This window comes from Haliaeetus albicilla, chromosome 18 (assembly GCF_947461875.1).
Source record: "Haliaeetus albicilla chromosome 18, bHalAlb1.1, whole genome shotgun sequence".
Lineage (NCBI taxonomy): Eukaryota > Metazoa > Chordata > Aves > Accipitriformes > Accipitridae > Haliaeetus > Haliaeetus albicilla.
The window spans coordinates 825,049-845,142 of record NC_091500.1 but is presented as its reverse complement, the minus strand read 5'-3'; the positions used below and the strand labels follow the sequence as shown (position 1 = coordinate 845,142).

Below are 20,094 nucleotides of genomic sequence, written 5' to 3'. Positions count from 1 at the left end.
ACTTGTAGCAAAAGTGCTGAATTTTTGGTAACTTCTGGTATTTGAGTTTCTTGTAATTGGTATTTTTCATGGTTTGCAAAGGCTGTGTGTGTGGGGTGAGCTTTGAGGGTCTGATTTTGCTTCAGGCTGTACAGGTACATGCCAAGGCTCAGCTGTGCCTGGAAGGATTCACATTTTAAGAGAACACTTGACATATTGAGGTTCAACAGATAAATAGAGAAAATGAATGTCATTTTCTTAAATAGAAGGCAAAGTATGCCTAAGGCAGGGATTTCTAGTAGAGTGCATGGCAAAGATGATCTTAAGGAAAAGATTAGAGGCATTTAGTGTGTAATGGACAGTGAAATACTCCCGGAGAGGGAGGAAAATTGGCAGTTGGGCAAAACTTGTCATTCCTGGCAAATCCAGATCAGGGCAAATGAGCGGAGCAGGCAGGAGAAGAAGTGGGGTATGAGTGGGACAGGACAGGGCAGACAGTGGTGACCAGGGCAGGGCTCGGTCGGACACATGTCCTGACCTGCTGCTGGCTACATGCCACTGGCCCCTTTCCATACCCCTTTCTGTCTATTCCCCAACTTGGATCCTCCTCCATCCCCTTCCCAACTTTCCTGTATAAATTTTGCATTATCCCACATCTCCCCCTCGCCAATATCCCAAATCCTCATTTTCCTGTTTCCCCCATTGTATTACTGATAAAGTTCATGTTGGCCTTCTCCGGAGCTATGCTGGTGGAGGGTCCTGGTGGCCCATCAGTTAGTGACTGGAGCCTCTTGGTCTTCGGCGTTGTTGCTGGTACCCCCTGCTTATCTGGTTTGTGTCTCTATGTGTTTTTATTTATTGCTTCCTCCATACTTTGGTTTGAAAAAAATGATGACTGGCAAATATTAGTGAGGTCAACGCTCTCACCTTCCATGTACACTTGTAGGATTTAGACTGAAAGTTGATGCGCTAACGCTGAGAAACTGGAGTCATTTTGGCAGGAGGCTGAGAAAGAAAAGATCAAAGAAGTAAAAAGTAGAAAAATCTAAACAAAACCATTATGTGAGGTGCACATACATTGTATATATTTGTCTTAGACTTTTTTCTCTTCCAAATGATTTTGTTTCTCTTTTGGATTCCTCTGCATCACTGCCATCAAGGTGGGAACATTGGGGATGTTTTTGCCTGAGGAAGGATGTGGGGCAGCTGCAGATGCTTCCTGTCCCCCTCCTTCAGCCACACTTGCTCTTGGCGCAGCCCATGAGCTCCCCGTCGCATGGCACAGCAGTAACCATGCGGCCCCTGCTTGCGCTGAGGTTTGCCGTTATCCCAGTGACCACCAGCCATGCTGAGTTGCTGCAGGGTGCATTATTTGGAAGTCCAGTATGCTGGTTCATTGACCTTCACATAGACCTCCCATCCCAACTGTGTTTTTATGCTTGATGATTTCCAAGTGTGTTTCTGCCTGCCAGCTTCAGATTTCTTGGTCCCAAATTCATTGCTAATGTTCAACACAAAATAGCATCTGTCCCTATTTGGATGATCATGTTGTAGTTCTGCCCTTGTGCATTTACCTTTGAATTTTTCCATGCTATGTAGTGAATTTGCTGTTCACCAGCAGCCTGGAAGATTCCAGTCTGGAGGAAGATTTTTTGACCTGGTATTTGGAGACGTCTGACTAGTGAAACTTTTACCACAGTGCACGCCATCTTACTGGATGCATTTATGGGACTGATAGCTAAGAGACCAGATTTTATTATTGAGTATGGTTCACTAAAAGGAGTAAGTTTACTTATTGAAAGAAGAACAATTTTAATGTAGAGAAGACAGTTCTGCAGTTGAGGGTGCAATTCGGGTTCTTCGTTTTCTTTGAAATTAGAACTTGCAATACAGTGAGCTGCAGCTGCATGGAGGAGTTGGTGTTAATGAAGATCTTGTACTGATGTCTTGCATGGAAAATTCAAGAGAATGCAGGATCCACAGTGTGGACTGGACACCACATCAGAAGATGCTGGTGAAAACCTTTCACTGGTCAGAAGAGGCTCAGCTGGAAGGGGAGTCGCTGACGTTGTACGGGCTTTGTGAGCTAATGGGGCTGTTGTCTGTGGAAGCAAGGGGATGTTGGAATCACAGGATGGTGGTGGTGGTGGGAAGGGACCTCTGGAGATCATCCGGTCCAACCCACTGTTTAATGCAGGGTCAACTATAGCAGGTAGCTCAGGACCTTGTCCAGTCAGGTTTTGAATTCCTACAAGGATGAAGACTTTCCGCCTCTCTGGGAACCTGTTCCAGTGTTTCATCATTCTTTCAGTAAAGAAGTTTTTCCTTATGTGGAAGTGGAATTTCTGTGTTTCAGTTTGTGCCTGTTGCCTCTCGCCCTTTCTCTGGGCACCACTGAGAAGAGTCTGGCTCTGTCTTCTTTACCCACCGGAAAAGCCAAGAAGTCCAGGTTTTCCAGCTCCTCGTGTGTTCCCCAAACCTGGCAGGAGGTGAAGGCAACCCATGTTGAGGCTTCATCTCCTCTCAGCAGAAGACTTTGAAAGAGATATCTTGAAAAAACTGAAATAAATAAATGTGCAGTTACTGCATCTCAGGTGACTAAATTGTCTTTCCAAAGGTTAAGCTATAAAGGAGGTTTAATGAAAGGAGTGTCAGCATTGGAATATGCAAGCTTAAGCTTTGTCAGCTTTGGTGATTTTTGATATAAAGATTTTTTTTTTTTTTTTTGCTTTTGGTGATACCTTCTCTTCCACTGTGGTTTACAAGTAACTTCTAATGTGCAGTTAAAAGAACTTTATTTCTGAAGTGCAGGATGAAAATACAATTGAATATCTGAACCTATTAGTTCACCTTGCTGATGGAAGAAATCTGGAATTAATTACATTGATAACACTTGTGTTGTCTTAAGTACTTTTTGGCCTTACATGTGGAAATTACTCATAGCTCTATTTCAGAGAAAGGACAATAAATCAGTTGTCTCCTGTTGAAGGGAGAGGTGTTTTGATTTACTTTTTCCAGTGGCTATTAACAGAAGGATTTTTCCCCGTCTGATGCACACAGACCTATTCATTTGTCCAGCTGTTATGACCACTGTCCTGTTTGCCTTGTACAGTAAACATTTAAAGTTTCAGTTACCGTACAAATGAGGAATTCAGGATGATAACATAGTTTCAGGTATGCTGTATGTCTCGGCCATAGTGATGGAACAGAAGCGGAGGTGCAGGTACGAGGGTGGCCGGTGTCAGGTAGGGATGAGCTGGTGCCTCCAGCTGCCGTCCTGCCCTTCTCGGCTCAGCACCTCTGCGAGGTGTCCGGAGCTGTTTTGGGTGCTTGGGCGGTGGTGACGTTAACGACCTCAGCAGCAGCAGCAAACAGTCTGTTATTGCTAATTTCCAATGTAGGTTACAATCTGAATCCGGCAGGATAATCACTAGAGGGCAGTCTGGGTTTAGGTGTGGACAGGGTGAAAACTGCAGCCGGTTTTCTCTGCTGGCTGTTATCTGCCTAAAACCACGCAGGTGAACGCAGGGAACCCACTGCCGTTTCCCCACGCAGAAACACCTCCCAGCTCCGTTTTTGCAAGGACCTGTGTTGGCAGGCAGGGAGCTGCTGAGCACCTGGTTGGAAAAATAATGTTATGTGGGATTGTGGGGCACTGAGCTGTTTTTCTTTTATCATGAAGTTAAAAAAGGGACTGGATTGCTCGTAAAGGGGGAGTGTATTGGAGTTAGTGATTAGGGATGGGGAAGTTAAGGAAGAGCATACCTTTGAAGTAATGGCAAGGGCAGTGTAAAAGATGTGACAGCTGGGATTGTGTTAAATATTTCATATGGGCTCACAGAAGGCTGCATGAGTGTTTGAGGCCAGTGGCTAAGGAGTTCTGACATTGCAGCATAAAAAAAATCCACAGTCGGTGCTTGGTAAATAAAGAAAACTGCTACTTTTAAGTATTTTGTTAATTGGGAGAATTTACTGTGGAGTGGGTAACTATATCTGTTTTTTCCATTTGCAGAAGGACGTTCCAGACGGGTTGAAGGAGCTCTCTGATGGCTCAGAGGAGAGCAGCGATGCCCAGTCCGACTCTCAGAGCTCTGAGAACAGCAGCAGCAGCAGCAGCAGCGATGGATGCAGTAACAAAGATGGGAAGAAAAGCAGATGGAAAAGGAAAGGTAATTTTTGGTTTTAGGAACTATGATTTTAACATGATCTCTGTAGGATTTGGAGGTTTTTATCCATCACATCTGTTGCCTTGTAAATACAGGCTGTTACAATAACAGTTTAAAATCTGCCATTACCATTGGTGCTCATGGATTGACACAAGTGCTGATTTACTGTTGTGGGCACCAAAGGGGAGAAGGTACCTGTAATTAAGTGTATTTAAGGCCTTGACACAAGTCACAGACCAGCACACTGAGCTTCCCAGCCAGGAAAGTGAATTTGATTCTTCCAGGTTTTCTCTGCCATCTGCCTGCTTTCCCAAGAGGATTGCAACTTTTACTTTTGGCCTCTTCTGATGCTTTTGATGCAACACTGACTAGGAATGAGCACAGAATCTCTGAGGTTAAAGCCTGTTATGTGAACTGATGGGTCCCGTAGGGTTTGGGCTTGAGCCACTGTGCTTTTTTCTTTTGTCCTGTTTTGGACTCTTTCCCTCATAAACCAGGCAATATTTAAGTATTCCACACTGTTGAATATTAAATTATCTGCAACCTTGGCTAATACAGTGAAGTGCTGTTTTTTGCTCCACTGCTGTATCTGGGTGGTTGCTGAAGATGGATGGTTCAGTGATGTTTCGAGAATATCCAGATTCTGGATTTTCTACAGAAGAGTGGTTTTGGTAGTGCAAGAGTACCAAGCAGAGGAAATAGCGGATTTGTCTCTGTTTTGAATCCTGATGTCTTTGCCACTCCGAGGCAGCAATGTATCTTGTCAGATACTGCTGTCATGGTGTCTTACTGTTTCAGGAACAGTGGAAATCAGCACCTCTTAGCCAATGCATTATAATATTTACATCCTGTGTTGGTAATAAACTGAAGTTCCTGTCTTACCTGCCTCTAGTTTTGGCACCCATTCATTTGACCAATGTTGTCTGAATTCTTTCCTCCTTCAAAATTCTGCTCAGATATCTGCTTGTCTGCTTAGATGCTACGAGCTGAATTAATTTTAAAAAGCCGTAACAGTATGTGAGGATGCGACATACATTGTTCCTTGAGTTGGGGAGAGTCTATTCACTATAGCATTGTATTCTCTCTGTTAAAAATAAGTATGTTTTGTAACTCACAGCTTTGTGAAGAAGCATGAAGTCCTCCCTTTAGGCAGAGGTAGCAGGCTGCAGCTCTGGATATTCTTGGAGAGCTGTTGGTGCAGCTGCTGATGCTGTAAATTTACCCTTCAATCCGATCTCTTCCTTTTTCCTATTCTCCTCAGTCATGCACAGAATTTCCTGGCTGAAATGAAACATTACTTAAAACTTATTTCCAATGCCATAGGATATGAAGTAGAAGCACGTGAGAGGTTTTCTGAAGCGCTTAAAGACTTGCAATAACTGGTGGGGTCTGCCGAAACCCTTCCATCGGTGGGAAGGTTTGCGGTGGGGAGTCATTGAATGAGAACATGCTCTTACTGTATGGGTGCATGAGGCTCGTGTGGACCAGACTCTGCTTGGAGCTTTCCCTGGAGTCACAATGCAAATAACAAAAGTAGAAGTATTAAGTAGAATTTTAAGCATTTAAAGCACCATGAAAGTAGAAAATGTTAAAAAAACCTTAGAATTAAGGTGACTCCAAATTCATCCTTTGAAAGGAAAGCTATAGATAGTCTGGCTAAAATATTTTCATTTCTAACAAATCCTCTCAAAATATTTGGTCAGTAAGGGTTTTTTTTGGCTACTTTGCCTACACCTCCAATGTTATGATACTATGTCAAAACCTTCAAGGGATTTTATGTATCTTTTAGAGAGATCTTTATGTAGAAATACATGTATACATTTTATATAAAAGTTTATATACTACCTTACTGAATGTCTGAAAAGGCAGGAGGGGCCATGGTTTAGGAACCCAAGCAAGAAGGAAAGGAAATCTTACCCTGAAACAGCTGGAAAAAGGTACCCAAAACTCAAAAACAGACAATGTGAAGATAGTGGTTTCAGTATAAATACAAAAAAAGGAATTTTGCTTCTCTGTGGAATGATTGCTGGAGGTGACTTATTGATATGTCCCCCTCTTAAGGGAAGGTAAACTTCCAGGGTGGAATGTGGTAGATATACATGAAATCTGTTCCATTCCCTAAGCAACATAACTGCAACCTTAGGTGTTACCAACACCAGGGGAGCTTGGTGGCTACCCGCCTTCAAGGTGTGACCACCCCTCACTAAGCATCCACTCTGAATTTTTTCTAGTGTATACCTTTAAAAGTAAGCGAGGAGATTTTATACCAATCATAATAAAGGTATGTATGACTAGAGTCATTCAAGTTCCACCTAAAAATAAGAAAATAGTATAAAAGGGCTTAAGAGGAGGAATGCTAGGGAAGACACCATTGTAGACAAGTCGGGAGGACATCGCTGACTTCTGGGATCGGTCGACGGTCTGAACCTCTCTTCCCCTCCATAGGGGTGCCTATTGGGTAAGATTCGAACCCTCGGTTATACCGAGTGCTTCTCCAGGAAAATTAGAAATCTCTAGAGTTTTTCCATAATTTAATGCATTTGTAGTCAACTGTGTTATTCATATTCTTGTTACTTGCACATGCTTTGCAGACAGTGTATTTATCGCTGGCAATCCAAAAGAACCTGCGCTTCTGTTGTTTTAATAAACTGTACTGTTCATTAAAATCTAGCCGTGATAGTTTGTTGAACACAACTAGATTGAAAGTACATTACGCTATTTGTGCATCCAAAATCGTGATATTTCAATGTATATTGAATGTGACCGGAATTGTAGTGTTGAATTGGACATCACTTGGAATCTAAGCCTAGCTGCCCCCAGCCCTTTTATATCTGAGGACAAGCTGGAATGCGGGGGGGGGTATTTTTTGCCAAACTTCATTACCCTTTAAGGCAACAATCCCTTTTGTTGCCTGGTACTGATGATTTTTCTTAGGAGTGGCATTTTGACCTTTAGCGTAAAGGCCATTTTCATAGGTTTTAATGCACTGAAAGTCATGAACTTTTAGTGATTAGTAAATAAAAAATTATCAGTAAATTAGAAAAGTCGTTTTGGTCAGTAGTGTTATCAAGTGTGTTCCTTCTGTTTGAGAACACCTGCCCTCAAGGGTTGTGTTCCTTTCTGTGAGAAACTCTTAATTATTAATGAACCTACCACTTAGTGTCACACCAAGGCATTATTACCAGGTTATGCGGGGAAATGGTTTTCTCCTTAAGCTTCCCTTGGAAAAACAATGTGCTTGTTTGCTAAAGCAGATGGCATTTCTGGGCAAATGAATCTGTGGAGCTGCAGATGTATGGAGCTGCTTCTGGACTAAGAGGGGTTCAGTGGAGCCTTCAGCTGCCTGGGTTTCACCTGCACTGGCAAGGTGTGATGGGAGTGACAATCAAATCCCGTCCTTTCTCTATTTACATCTCGGCTTAAATCCTGCAAGCTGGCTGGCCGTATACCGCATCTGTAGGTAAATCTCTCCCAGTCTGTGCGTGCCACCAACTGCTGCCTGGGAAGTACGTCCCGTACGTCAGCTGCTGCGGGGTCTGTAGTGAACGCAAGCAGAGCTGCTCCTCCTCACTGGGCAATTTTATTGCCTCTGTACTTAATTTCTTACAGTTACACCAGAGCGAGTGGCTGTGGTGGATCTTCATGAGGCAGCCAGATGCCAGAGTACATACAGTACCTTCTTGTTTTACCCTCTCAGGCACTCAACTCTCCTGTCCCCTATAGTTTTCACCTTTGCTGCTCCTGGAAGAGAAGAGCTGGTAGTGAGTTATGAGACAGGTTTTTAGCAGCCTGGTTGTATGCAAGGTGAGACTAGGACTGCTCATCTCACTACCTGCCAGAGTGCCATGTTTCAGCTGTCAGGGTAAGGCATAAAGAAAAATAAATCACCTTTGGGACACAGAGAGCCATAGGCTGTGTTCAGTCTGAAATACTGACGTGTCATGGATAGGCGGGAGGGAGTTCTTACAAAGCAAAATGTACCTTTATATTGGGGAACGGGTCAAAAGCAGGGGTACGCAGTATGTCAAAGCACATTGTCAGGTGGTTCGTGTATGGTGAAAATCAGAATGTGTCTTCAACAAATAAACCAAGCAGTTGTGCTGAGTGCTGTGGCAGAGTTGTTACCCACGGGCAGGAGGACATTACCCTCACTTTGTCTGAGGTCGTCTGCTGCAGTACAGCTCGGCCTCCACCTTCGTCTGTCTTGGTTCACAATAGGATTAAGAAATGGGTGGTTAAAATACACTTCTCCGTGTCACACTGGGAAGGTAAAGCAATGTTCCTGCATATATTTAGGTCTCAGAAGCCAGTTGTCAAAGATGACAGCATGAGTTTTGGGCTTCAGAACATAAATCAACCATGAGCTCCTTTGCACCGATGAAATTCCCTAGTAAAATTAAAACTTCTCTTTAACTTATGGATGTAGCACACTCCTCTCAAACACCAGGCTGAAATTCTGGGGGGCTGGGGGGATAGCTGTCTGCTTTGATCGGTGCCGCTGTAACTGTGTGTTGTTCTGCTCCATGCTTCCTTCTCCAGACAAGATGCTGTGTTCGCTCCCTTTGGAAGGTGCGGGATGAGGGGTATGTAATGACTTATTCCTCCTCAGCATAGCTTGAGTGGTGCACTGAGCATTTCTGCTACTACTCTTGTGAGAAACGAGCTAAGTCAACTGAGAGGGAAAGAACACAGGATTTATTTGAATCCTGATGTTATTAGAGCTGAGATGAAACCTCTTTTCTTTGCAGTCAACTTTCCTTGCTTTGCCATATTAAAAGAAAGTGCATTCTTTTAAATACTAAGTGGTAGAGGCCATCCTGAACAAGAAAAATATTATGGACAGTAAGACATGTTTGTATAGTGCCTTATACCATGTTGTTTTTCTTTTCAGCATTACGTTGATTTTTCTCTTATTTTCTTGGGGGCTACTGAGGCTATCTAGAAGATGACAAAATAAATACTCTGGTTGGTAGGTAGTAGAGCAGGATGTGCCTCACATCTTAGAGCAAATCTGACTTCATTACCAGCCATGACACTTCTCTTATTCAAGCTGTGTAAACGGCTTTTAAAAGCTGCAGTCGTGACTGTGTTGAAAATAGGGATGCTTTTCTAAAGGATACAATTTATGAAGACTTGTTCCAGAGCAATACAGCCTTTGTGCACCTGCCAGCAGTGCTCAACACTTGGGTGCAGCAGCTCCCACAGCACTGGGAAACAAGGTGATGTAGCAGGACCTGTGAGGAGACCGGCAGGAGAATTAATGCAAGGCTTTGGGATGACAGAGCCAGGACTCTCAGACGGTCTTGGTTATCCTTATTTCATTTTCTGAATCTTTTTCAGTTACACTGTGTATTTTTTGAGATCAGTGGGTGGAAATGCCCGTATGCTTCAAAACGCACATGTTCTGTGAATACACACACTGATGTAATGATGTCTTTTCCCTCTTATTTTATCTTTTAACAGCTCTTAACAATTTTTTTGCTTATTCTTTTCTATAATATTTTGTAAAGCTTTGCCTTTTTGACTGTTGATGAGCACTGAGTTGTGTTTTCATCTCTGTTAACTCTGGGATCCTTTCCCTGAGCAGCAATAGCTGTTTCAGAGTTGTTCTTCCCTTTGGTCATTATATTGCCTTTTATCTTCACTGAGTCATATCTGCTGTTCTAGCACCCCATCGCGTGGTATCGTGAGGTCCTTTTGCAGTTCTTTGCAATCAGGTTTAATCTTTTGTTATGCAGAATAACTTCTTACGCCTGCAAGCTGCGTCTCGCCACGGATCATGTAGGTTGGGTGGTGTGGGTGGTAGCACGCTTCCTTGGATACCCCACCAATACCCCCGGCCATGGGGAAACCTAGCTGGTTCTACCTCCTGTTACATTTCATCAGTTATCAATCTGCAGGATTTAAAAATCTGCAAGACTTTGAGTCCTTTACTCTGTTCCTAAACCAGATGAGTTTATTTCTAAATCTTTAGTCATATTTGATACATGATAACCACTTTCTCTAGGAATCTGTCATGGTTTATTTAAATGATGTCTTTGCCACTGGCATGTGTTTTACCCTTTTAGATGTTCCTCTTAATTTCTTTTTAACTTGTTTCTGTGTTTCAATGTGGTTCTCCTTTTTATGAAGTTGAGTCTTGCTGTGACACCACATATGCCATTTTTGAGAAATTTCTTTGTAGATATAAATGTTTTCTTTATTTAAAAAAAAACCAACACACAAACCACAAAAAAAAACCCCAAACAAAACAACCCAAAAAACAACACAACACCAAATGAGAAAACAAAACCCCAAAACCAAAACTACTTAGTTCAGCTAGAAATCAGAAGCTTCATGTGAGAATAAAATTTTCTGGCATGTATTCAACAAGTGAATATTCAAAGGCATAAATAAGTTGTCTAGTTCTTTGCTCTTTAAAAGGTTTTGATATGGGGGGGTGGGGTTTTTTTGCGTGATTTGAGTAACACTGAAGTTGTAAGTACATTGTACTATTATATTAGGAGAGGAAGTGAGCAACCTTTGGATTTTATGGGTTGTTGTAGAACAATGATGATACGCTGTCCTACTGAAATCTGTGCTTGTGGATTCTGATGTGGCCTTCAGATAAGTGTGAATATTGAGATTTTGCTTTGTGGCAGGGAGGATAGAAATAGGTACATATATTTCTTTGCGTAGAGCTTAGCAAAATGAGCTGCTTTCATCTAAAATACAATCTCATATTTCTCTTAACTTGTGGATGGCTGTTTTTGCACTACACACACACAGAGCTTGGATTTTGGCTTGGGATATTAGCTGAATTTCACTAAAAGATCCAATCCTGCCAGTTCTGGGCATCCCTCCTCCTGTTGTGGGTCAGAGCCCAGCTGGACTGGGGTGAGCCTGCTCCAGTGGGCAGGAGGGTCTGTGGGGGGGGAGAGCAGAGGTGCAGGCAGGAGCGCCTTGTACATCCAGCATGGCTGGCAGTACCTGCCAAAGCCACAGAGGTTAGCTTGATTCGAGAAATGTGTGCTGTTGGTACTTTCTTTCATGATAAGATTCCTCTTACAGCAAGATAAGAAAAGGGACTTGTGCAGCGTGGCCACGCGTTATCCCTCTGCACGGGTGCCGATTCACCCACACCGGCACATTTGCCCTGTCCGTTGGCCTGTTGATGCTGCTGTGTCAGTGATTTGCTGTAGGAAGGGAGCGACCGCACCGGGGGCTTTCCCCAAGGGCTTTTTGCTGTGCTAGCCATTTCTTGAGTTTTTGTTTTGCAGCTCATATTTCCTTTCTCTGTTATTCTCCCTTTCCTCTTTCTCGTCTTGCTGTGGCAGTGAGGCTGCAGAGCGGCGGTGCTGTGCTCCTTGGACTGTACCCAGGTGCCACCTCTGCCACCCCGCTCACTGGGAGGCTCCCAGGCTCTTTAGAGACCCTTGGGGATTCTTGCAGTGCTTCTTGCTGATGAGCCTCCTTTTCTCCAGGCTAAACAACCCCAGATCCCTCAGCTGCTCCTCATAAGACTTGTGCTCCAGGCCCCTCACCAGCTTCGTTGCTGCTCTCTGGACACGCTCCAGCCCCTCAAGGTCTTTCCTGTAGTGAGGGGCCCAAAACTGAACACAGGACTCGAGGTGCGGCCTCACCAGTGCCCAGTACAGGGGGATGGATGATCACTGCCCTGCTCCTGCTGGCCACACTATTTCTGGTACAGGCCAGGATGCCCTTGGCCTTCTTGGCCACCTGGGCACACTGCTGGCTCGTATTCAGACAGCTGTTGGAATGTCTTCTGAATCTCTATCCCCCCCCCCCCCCCCCCAACACAGGTTTTCTTCAGAGATTTAAAATGAAAGCATAAAAGCTGAAAGAATTAGGTGTGTTTGGTGCACTTGAACGAATAAATGCCATCAGATGTCTGATGTTCATTTTGAATGAATGGTATCCTGGCCACTTTTTGTGAGACGCTTGTTGGATGTTATAGGTCTTTGTCAGTCCATGTGTTTCATGAGGGATTTTAGAAATATGTAAGGAAGGACATAAAAAATACTTCTTTGCCAAAAATGTCTTTAAAAAAAAAGATACACTAGCCTTCCAAAAAACCTCCAAATTCATGGTGCTGTTTTGCCTTCCAGGGTGTGACTACAGAAGGGGAGGTACAGGCAGAGTCAAGGCTCCTGTGTTAATGGCAGAGTTGGAGGCTTCCGTAGCAGAGCTTGGCGCTGGGAGGCTGCTGTAGGGAAATAGTCAGTTCCTGAAGGATGCTTAATGGCAACAGATTTAAATTAATATCTGGATTGATTCCTCCTTTCTCAGGAAGCTTGTTTGATATTTGGTGCAGGTGTGGCATGCAGTGAAGGAGCTATGAAGACACCTGAAGTGTGGGAGAGAGCCTTGATAGGGATTCTCAGTAAAAGGCATCCCTGATCAGGCAGCAAATGGGAACCTGCTTGTTTGTTCTGGGAAATGAAATTTGGCTGAACGTGAGGCTGATCCTATCATCTTCTGTCACTAGCTACAGAAACCCGCATACTTCCACTGAGCTGGTCAAATAGCATGTCCAGCGGTGGGTGCACCTATGATATTTATTGGGGTTTTTGGGTTTGGAAACAAGGCTTGTACTCTCGATGTCAGTCTGTTCTTAAACTGTAGCATTTAAAGTTGATTTCATCCAAGCTTAAAGGAATAGCGGGAGGGGTTACAAAGATCATTACATCCCTGCTTTTCACAACAGTGGCTGGGAAGGGAGAAGAGGTGCTGTAGCTGCTCCAACAGTGCAAAAGGCTGTAGCATGAACTTGTGCTTTAGTAGGCATGTGAGAATACACACAAGGGTGATGCAGCTGCCCCAGCTGCAGGAAAAACTTCTTCTGAAGCTTGCCTGTTTACAGACTTTCAAATCAATCAACGCCAGGACATAAATATGCAGCAAATTGGACTTTGCTAGTTCTAGGTCTCACTACTTAATTTTGCTGTGATAGCTCTCGGTCTTCCATCACGAAATAAGACACCTGGTTTATATTCCCAGCTCCGTTTCTTGGCTGTAACATAACTTTTGCATGAAAATTAAATGATCCAAAACTGTTTAATGAGGTAAAGTAAGGTACTATGATGTTAAATGGTTCAAAAAAATCTTTGCATTAAACATTTTTAAATTCTAATGTTTGTAAGGCATCTTTCTTACATCACACACTATAACTCATTGATATTTTAGAGACAGTACTTAAACGTTTCTCAAAGTGCAGACCAGCTGTACTCAGATTGCTGACAGTCTCAGAGACATATATCAGAGTTGTGCCATGAAGTCCACAGGGAAGAAAATTTTCTTTCATTTTTAGTATTTCATTTACTTTATGCATCTGAAAAGATTCTTCTGGTTTCCTCTAGCAAAACCTGAAGTTTCATAATCTTGCTATATATAAAAAATAACTTGCATTTAATATCCAAGGAGTTGCCGTGAAAAGTATAATGAAACTAGAAAGTGCAAATGGCTTCACCTCACTCCCAGCCATGGTTCATCTCTGAGTTCTGCAGTCAGTAATGTTTGAAAGTGGAAGTGAATGAATCGGCACCTTGCAGGACCTCCTGGCAATGACAGTTCTGACTTTGGGGGATAAGAAGTTGTAGCATTGATGCTGGCAGCTCTCCTCCTTGGTGCCTCCATGTTTTACTGCTGTTTTCTTCTGCGAGAGGAGAAGAACTTCTACAGCAAAACAGGTTTTATTTTTAGTCGGTACGTTTGTTTGCTCTGCTTTAAAGTAACCAGAAAAGCACTAAATTCCAATTAGAAAGATTCCTTCAGCTTTGAGCTGTGTAGCATCAGCTCTGGAATGCAGCACTCCTACACGGCCGCTTCCTGGACTGTCTGTGTGTACATGAAACACAAAAAAGCCTCCTTCTTCATTAAGAAAAAAGTATCTACTCACATTCAAGAATAACCCAAATTTCAGCCAGAATTGTCTTGTGGCCTCGCTTGGCTGCTGGCTGCGTTTTCACCTGTGTGATGTTTGAGATAGGGTTGTCAGCATCCACCGAGCCCTTTGTAATTCGACTGGTCCCGAGAGTCTCGGTAGGAAGCAGCGCTAGTATGGGGTACAGCTTTTTTTTTTTCCCCCGAGGATTGGGGAGGATAGTTTTTATTGTGAGAATATGGAATTTTAATAAAAATCAATTAAGTGAACGCAAACTGGGGTAGACAGTGAACAGATGAGCTGTGCTTATATTATTTTGCTTAGCGGCTTTGACTTGAGCTTTTTGAGACTGCAGTTTAGCTTAATGTGACATTATTTTTGCTCATATACATATAAAACAGGAAGCGCATTCAGATAACATCAACAGCCACTTCCTTATATGTACAAAAATAGTGGTCTGACAGCAGCAAAACTGACACTTTGATTTTAGAAAGGATAGAAACCTTTGTGCATTTGTAGACCCACATGGGCATTACATGGGACCAATCAGGAGCACAGGGGGAAAAGTTTAAAAACAAGCCCCATGCATTATTGCCTGCACATCTGTGCGTGAGCAGAAGGCGGGAGGAAGCCAGGAGCAGCACTGATTGCGGAGCTTAAGAAGCAGAAGCAGCAATGTTCATGGAGCAGCTTTATGCAATTCCCCTTGAAGGTAAGATGGGGTTGTTTCAGCAGGCAGCTGCGGCAGATTTTTGCTTTTGGGAATGAAGCGGGTGCTTTTCTGGCTGGGGTCCCTCTGTGCCGATCAGAAGTGAGACAGATCCCTTTTCCTTGGCTTTGAGGCAGCTACTCGGCTCTCATCTTTGGAGTTTGATGATAAAAACAAAGCTTTTTTTGGACTTGTGAACGGATACTGCCAAGACTTCTTGGGTTCTATTGTTTTAAATCACCCTGAAACTTGAAGTCTAAATGCCTCAATTCCGGATGCTTTTATCACTGTTTTGCTATGTGTTTTGTAGGACAGCTTGCAAGTGGTTTGTTGTAATGAGCTACATGAATGTGAAATACAGCTGCTCAATGTCATTGTCTGTGTGTGCACCTCATTTGTACACCTGGGGTTGTTTGTGAGCTCAAGGTTACTAATATAGTCTGTCCTTATGGTGTCTGGAAATAAAACATGTAGTCATGTTTCTGTGATCAGCTACAAAGCTTCAGTTGACTGGAGTGGAACCACAGTCAGTGCCTACGCCTGGCTTTGCAAGCCTGTACAAATAAATAAAAGGCATTTGGTTCCAGTATAGAGTTGCCCAGACTTTCATGGCTTCTAGCAAGGAAAATGGCTGTCAAAACTGGATTCTCCTACAGTTTCTGCCATGTTGCGTGTCCCTGGTGTACCCTTTCTAATCAGTCATCCTGAAAGAGAAGGATCTTGTTGAGTTTCTATAACTGACAGCTTCTATGAGAGCCGTTGCAGTAACAGGTGTCTTCTCTAGCAAAACCCAACCTAAGTTTGCTGTATTAAAAAGGAAAGAAAAAGGGAAAAAATATTAGATGGCCAAGTGAACTTTAAGGGAAAAGGGGGAAACAAACTGGACAAGATTATCAATAATCCTTTCCCATTAGCAAACAACCAGCTTGTCTTGCATTTTTGTACACCAAACACGTACCAGTGGGTCCCTCATGGTCCCTAGGCAGGCAGAATTTTGTTTGACCAGATTAGTGTTCAAAGTGAAAAGTAACTATATTTGGTAAAATGTCATTTACTGAAAATAGATTAGAAGATTTTTCGTCAGGTTAAAATAGGATATCACCATAAACTCTTCTTACCTAGGACAGTGAAGGAAAATATCTGTAATAATTAAACTTCTACACTATGTTCACTGCCAATGGCCCATACTTAGGAAAATAGGAATAAGAAATAAAGCACTGTTCTATACCTGAAATTTTGTGCATTATTTTTTTGTATAGAGGAAAACTTGGGAGTCTAGACACACAGAAATACTGGTTCCCAGTTAGAGGGTGTGACCTGCTTTTACTATAAGAGCTTTGCTGTGACAGTGTCTCTCAGCTTCCCTAATTAACACCCGTGGCCTGATCGTGGCACTGCCTTCAGAAAGTGCTTTGCTGCTGCATGCCCAAAAAAATTTTAAAGAATTCTGTTTGGGTTGTGTCATTTTGTTTCTTCCTGCTAAAGTTTTGGTAGAAATATCAGCTTTTCTAAATACAGCCAATTCCTGCTTGTGCTCGTGACTCATGAGGAAGCTGTTTCCCGCGTATCACATTATGCAATTTATCAAGGAATCTGCAGCCACAAAGCCAAAAAACGTTACTTTTTCCTTTATTTTAGTGTATCTTCTGTTTAGGCTAGTATATTGTAGTATCCAGATTTTGAGTGAGCTGTAGTTTTTCATGGGCTATACAGCCTCTGAGGGCTTACTCTAGCAGTCAAGAAGTTGTATTTCCATTAGACTTCACAGCAAGAACCATATTTTTTAACTTGTGTGAGCAGCAGTCATTAGGCTGTGGTCACAGGCACTTACATGTGGCTCTGTGTTTGGTAAGCATTTTAGACATGTAGAAGAATGGGTTATAAACTTAAAATCTACAGTAGAAGATTTTTTTGCATGAATTTTCCTCAGCAACTAAAAATCTTAAGGCTTACCGAAGAAATGACAGATCAGTTTTCTGTAGGACACCTTTGATCTGTGCTTTTACCAAGCGAACTTTTGCGATCCTTTCCCAGCACTTTAGCAAACTCTCAGCTTATGGTCTTGGCCTGACAAAGCTGCGCTCAGAGCCTGTTTTACACACCAGCCTCCTGCTCACCGCTCGTGCTCCCCCGCTGCAGAGCTCATCCCAGGTCCCGGTTGTCTTCTGTAAGGAGAAGAGCCAGGCAGGAGCTGTAGTTACTGTTGTCTTGTTTGGAGTTGGTGGCATTGCACTGCTGTTTGGTGCATGAACTGGAGAAGCCTTGGACATCACTCCTGCCTTGTGTCCCTGACCGATGTGGGCAGGACAGACATTTTGGGGTCGTTATTCCCATAAGCACAGTATTTCTAATGTGCTCTAAGGCCCCAAAGTATTTCCACTGAAATGTAGGGAAATGTGATTAAGTCCTTAATTTGTTTTGCAGAAAACTGAAGAGTGGGCAGCCATTTAATATGGCAAACATTTTTCCAAAAAGCCAGTTTTCTCAGGGACTCATCCCCCCAGGCAGGTGCTGTTTGGCCCCTAAAGGTGCCCATTTGGGAGGGCAGCACCAGTCCTGTGGCTCCGTCGGGCCCTGCGGGAGCTCAGCTGCTTGTGTGCGGTAGCTGGGGAGGGTGTGTGACCCTCTGAGCGGTGGTCCCCTGCACTCAGCGCCATCCCCACACCCTCAGGGATGTCCACTCGCACTGGAGGCATGATGAACTGGAAGGATTCAGCTAAAGAGCTGGAACTTGAGAGCAAAGAGGAATTGAAAGCTGTTGCATGTGGCTGCAGCTGTGCAGGGCGAGCAGAGGAGCAATAAAACCACTTCTGTCTTGGTCCGGAGCTTTGCTGTCCTAAAGCTTTCTGATTGCATTCAGGAGGTTTTCCAAGTGCTTCTCTGAGCTAGAGGCTTAAGGAAATCTAGTGCATGCATGTTTGGTAGGAGTCACCACGTATCAATATATTGTCCTATTTAATTCTGACTTTCCAACTGTATTGCATTACAATTAGAAATATTTTTGCTGCCAAGCCCGACAGCAGGCTTTGTAGTGAGGGATGGGGCGGGAGCGTGTCCAAGCTGATAGGAGATGAACACTGACAGGCTTTGAGGGGCAGCCTGCTCTGACCTCTCCTGGATCCCCAAAGCAATGGAAATGCTCTCGTTCAAAGCGATAAAGTCTCCTCTCGGTGGCAGTCTGCGAGGACGTACAGGAGTTGGTTGTACAAGCTTTCATGTGGAGTGGGGGAGGTTTTGCCATGCAGTACCTGCAGAAGACAGGTTCACGTCCCAGCTTCTGTCACCAGTGGTATGTGGGTACACAGAGCAAAGCATGTGCAGCCCTGTTTGAAGGCAGGGGCTGCTTTGTGAAAGAGCTTTCTCATCTGGGTTTTTTTTTCCTTCACCGCTTCAGCTTCTCTGGCTTGCCTTTGAGATTTTTGCAGTTCATTCTGTCATTCCATGTCAAACAAAATCTCAGTGGCTTTGCCTTTCAGCCTTATGTGCTGTGTCATGGTCAATTTTTACCCACAAAAACATATGCCAGGTGCCTTTCCTCTCTGGGAGAAAGGTCACCTGTGACCTGCTGCTCCTCTAAGTTCTGTATTGTAGGAGAAAGGGAATACAAACTTGAAAAAACAAACTTTTCTTCTCAAGGAGCCACATGGAGAAGACAAGGGACAATGGGTACAAGTTGCACCAGGAGAGGTTTCTTGACATAAGAAATTTTTTACAGTAAAAGCAATCATTGACTGGAACAACATCCCCAGGGATGTGGTGGAGTCCCCATTGTTGGAGGTTTTCAAGCTGCAATTGGGCAAAGTGCTAGATAATCTCATCTGGGCTGCCTTTCCCACGAAAGGTTGGACCGGATGATCTTTTGAGGTCCCTGCCAACCTGGGTGTTTCTGTGGATCTCTGGAAGGCGGTCAGGAGCTAGGCATCTGTGTACAGCAGATGCACCCTTCGCTGCCAGGTCATCGGAGAGGGTCAGGAACCACTTGCTGGGAAAACGTAGCAGGAACTCCTGCTTTGAGAGTGATGGGCTGAAGGGCTCCTGGCTTCCCAGCCCACAGCACTTGTGTGGTTGGCACCTTGGTGCCGGTCCTGCCAGCCAAGGACCTGCTTCGTTCTTCAAAGCAAAGTGCACGTTCAGGAGATGTTTGATCTCCCTGCATGTGGAACAATTTCTGAGTAAAGTCTGAATTTCTTGTTTCACCAACATGACGTGATCCTCCTTTAACCTTTCTACATCTAATTTTTTCCTTATTCCCTTTAATCTTAAACTTGTTCTGTATCAAATCAGTACTGGGGTTTTTTGAACTATGTGTACAGTGATACTGTGGTTGTGTGTCTTCCATGCCTGCATGCAGTGGAGACCTTGCTAGGATGGGTTGGGTTTTTTTGAAGGCAAAAATCATGGTCCTCAGCACTGGCAGTCTGACAGCTCAAGGTCTTAAGAATGAAGATTCCAGCTTAGTCTCAGGTGTGCTCAAGAACAGCAATAGCGAGCCTGATCACAGGCCTGCGTAGCCTGGTAGTCTGCTCCAGTGTTGATCAACAGCAGTAACCCAGAGAGAAGGTGCAAGAAGAGCACAAGAACATGATAAGTGTGGTTTCACGTCATCCATCGGTCTGTGGCTCAGGGACTTAGAGCACAAAGAGGCTGTCTTTCACTTGATGCCTGTCCATGGGTTTGTCCAATCCCACTGAGAACTGCTGTACAGTTTTAGCATTTGCACTGCTCTGTAGTAAGGATTTCCTCTGTTTGATGTGTTGTGCAAAGAAGTATCTCCTTTTGCTTGGTCCGTTTTTTAAAACCTAGCATCATCTAAATTAATTTCATGCTCCCCAGCTCTTGTGTTTGAGTCCAAACTGTTGCTCTGTTTGCTTTACCGTACCATTTAGGATTTTACAGACTCTGATCATATCAGTTGTCAGTTCTCTCTTCCAGGCTGAATGACCCTTCTCGTTCCTCATTTAACGGCCATTCCATCCTTATTGGGCTTTTCTAGCTCATGTAGATGTATTTAGAGCCAGTATGAAAATGGCACACAGTCTTGAAGAAGTAGGTGCATGTATGTTTTGTTTCTCTTCTGTATTTCTTTCCTGGTAATTCCTGTCATTCTGCTTGCTTTGACCACTGCTGACCTGAGGCTTTTGTACAAGTGTTTATTATAATACTAAGATAACATTCCTCTGTGGTCATTGTCCCCTCTCCTACAAGTTGTCCATCAGCCCATGTGTTTTTCCCTGAATAACTTGGTATCATCAGCAAACTTCACCACTTCACTACGAGCTCATTTTTCCACACAATTTATAAATATGATACTTGGATATCCTGACAACCTCCTGATGTTCTTTGCTGTCAGATACGTT

General features: G+C 43.6%; 1 protein-coding gene across 1 annotated transcript in view; it reads left to right on the top strand.

Annotated features, from left to right (window-relative positions):
• The window catches only part of ASXL2 (ASXL transcriptional regulator 2), a 130,799-nt gene that overhangs the window by 57,323 nt on the left and 53,382 nt on the right, over positions 1–20,094 (top strand). Inside the window, exon 4 of the mRNA XM_069805396.1 lies at positions 3,992–4,148. Within this exon, the coding sequence (XP_069661497.1) occupies positions 3,992–4,148 (157 nt within the window). The remainder of the gene's footprint in view (positions 1–3,991; positions 4,149–20,094) is intronic.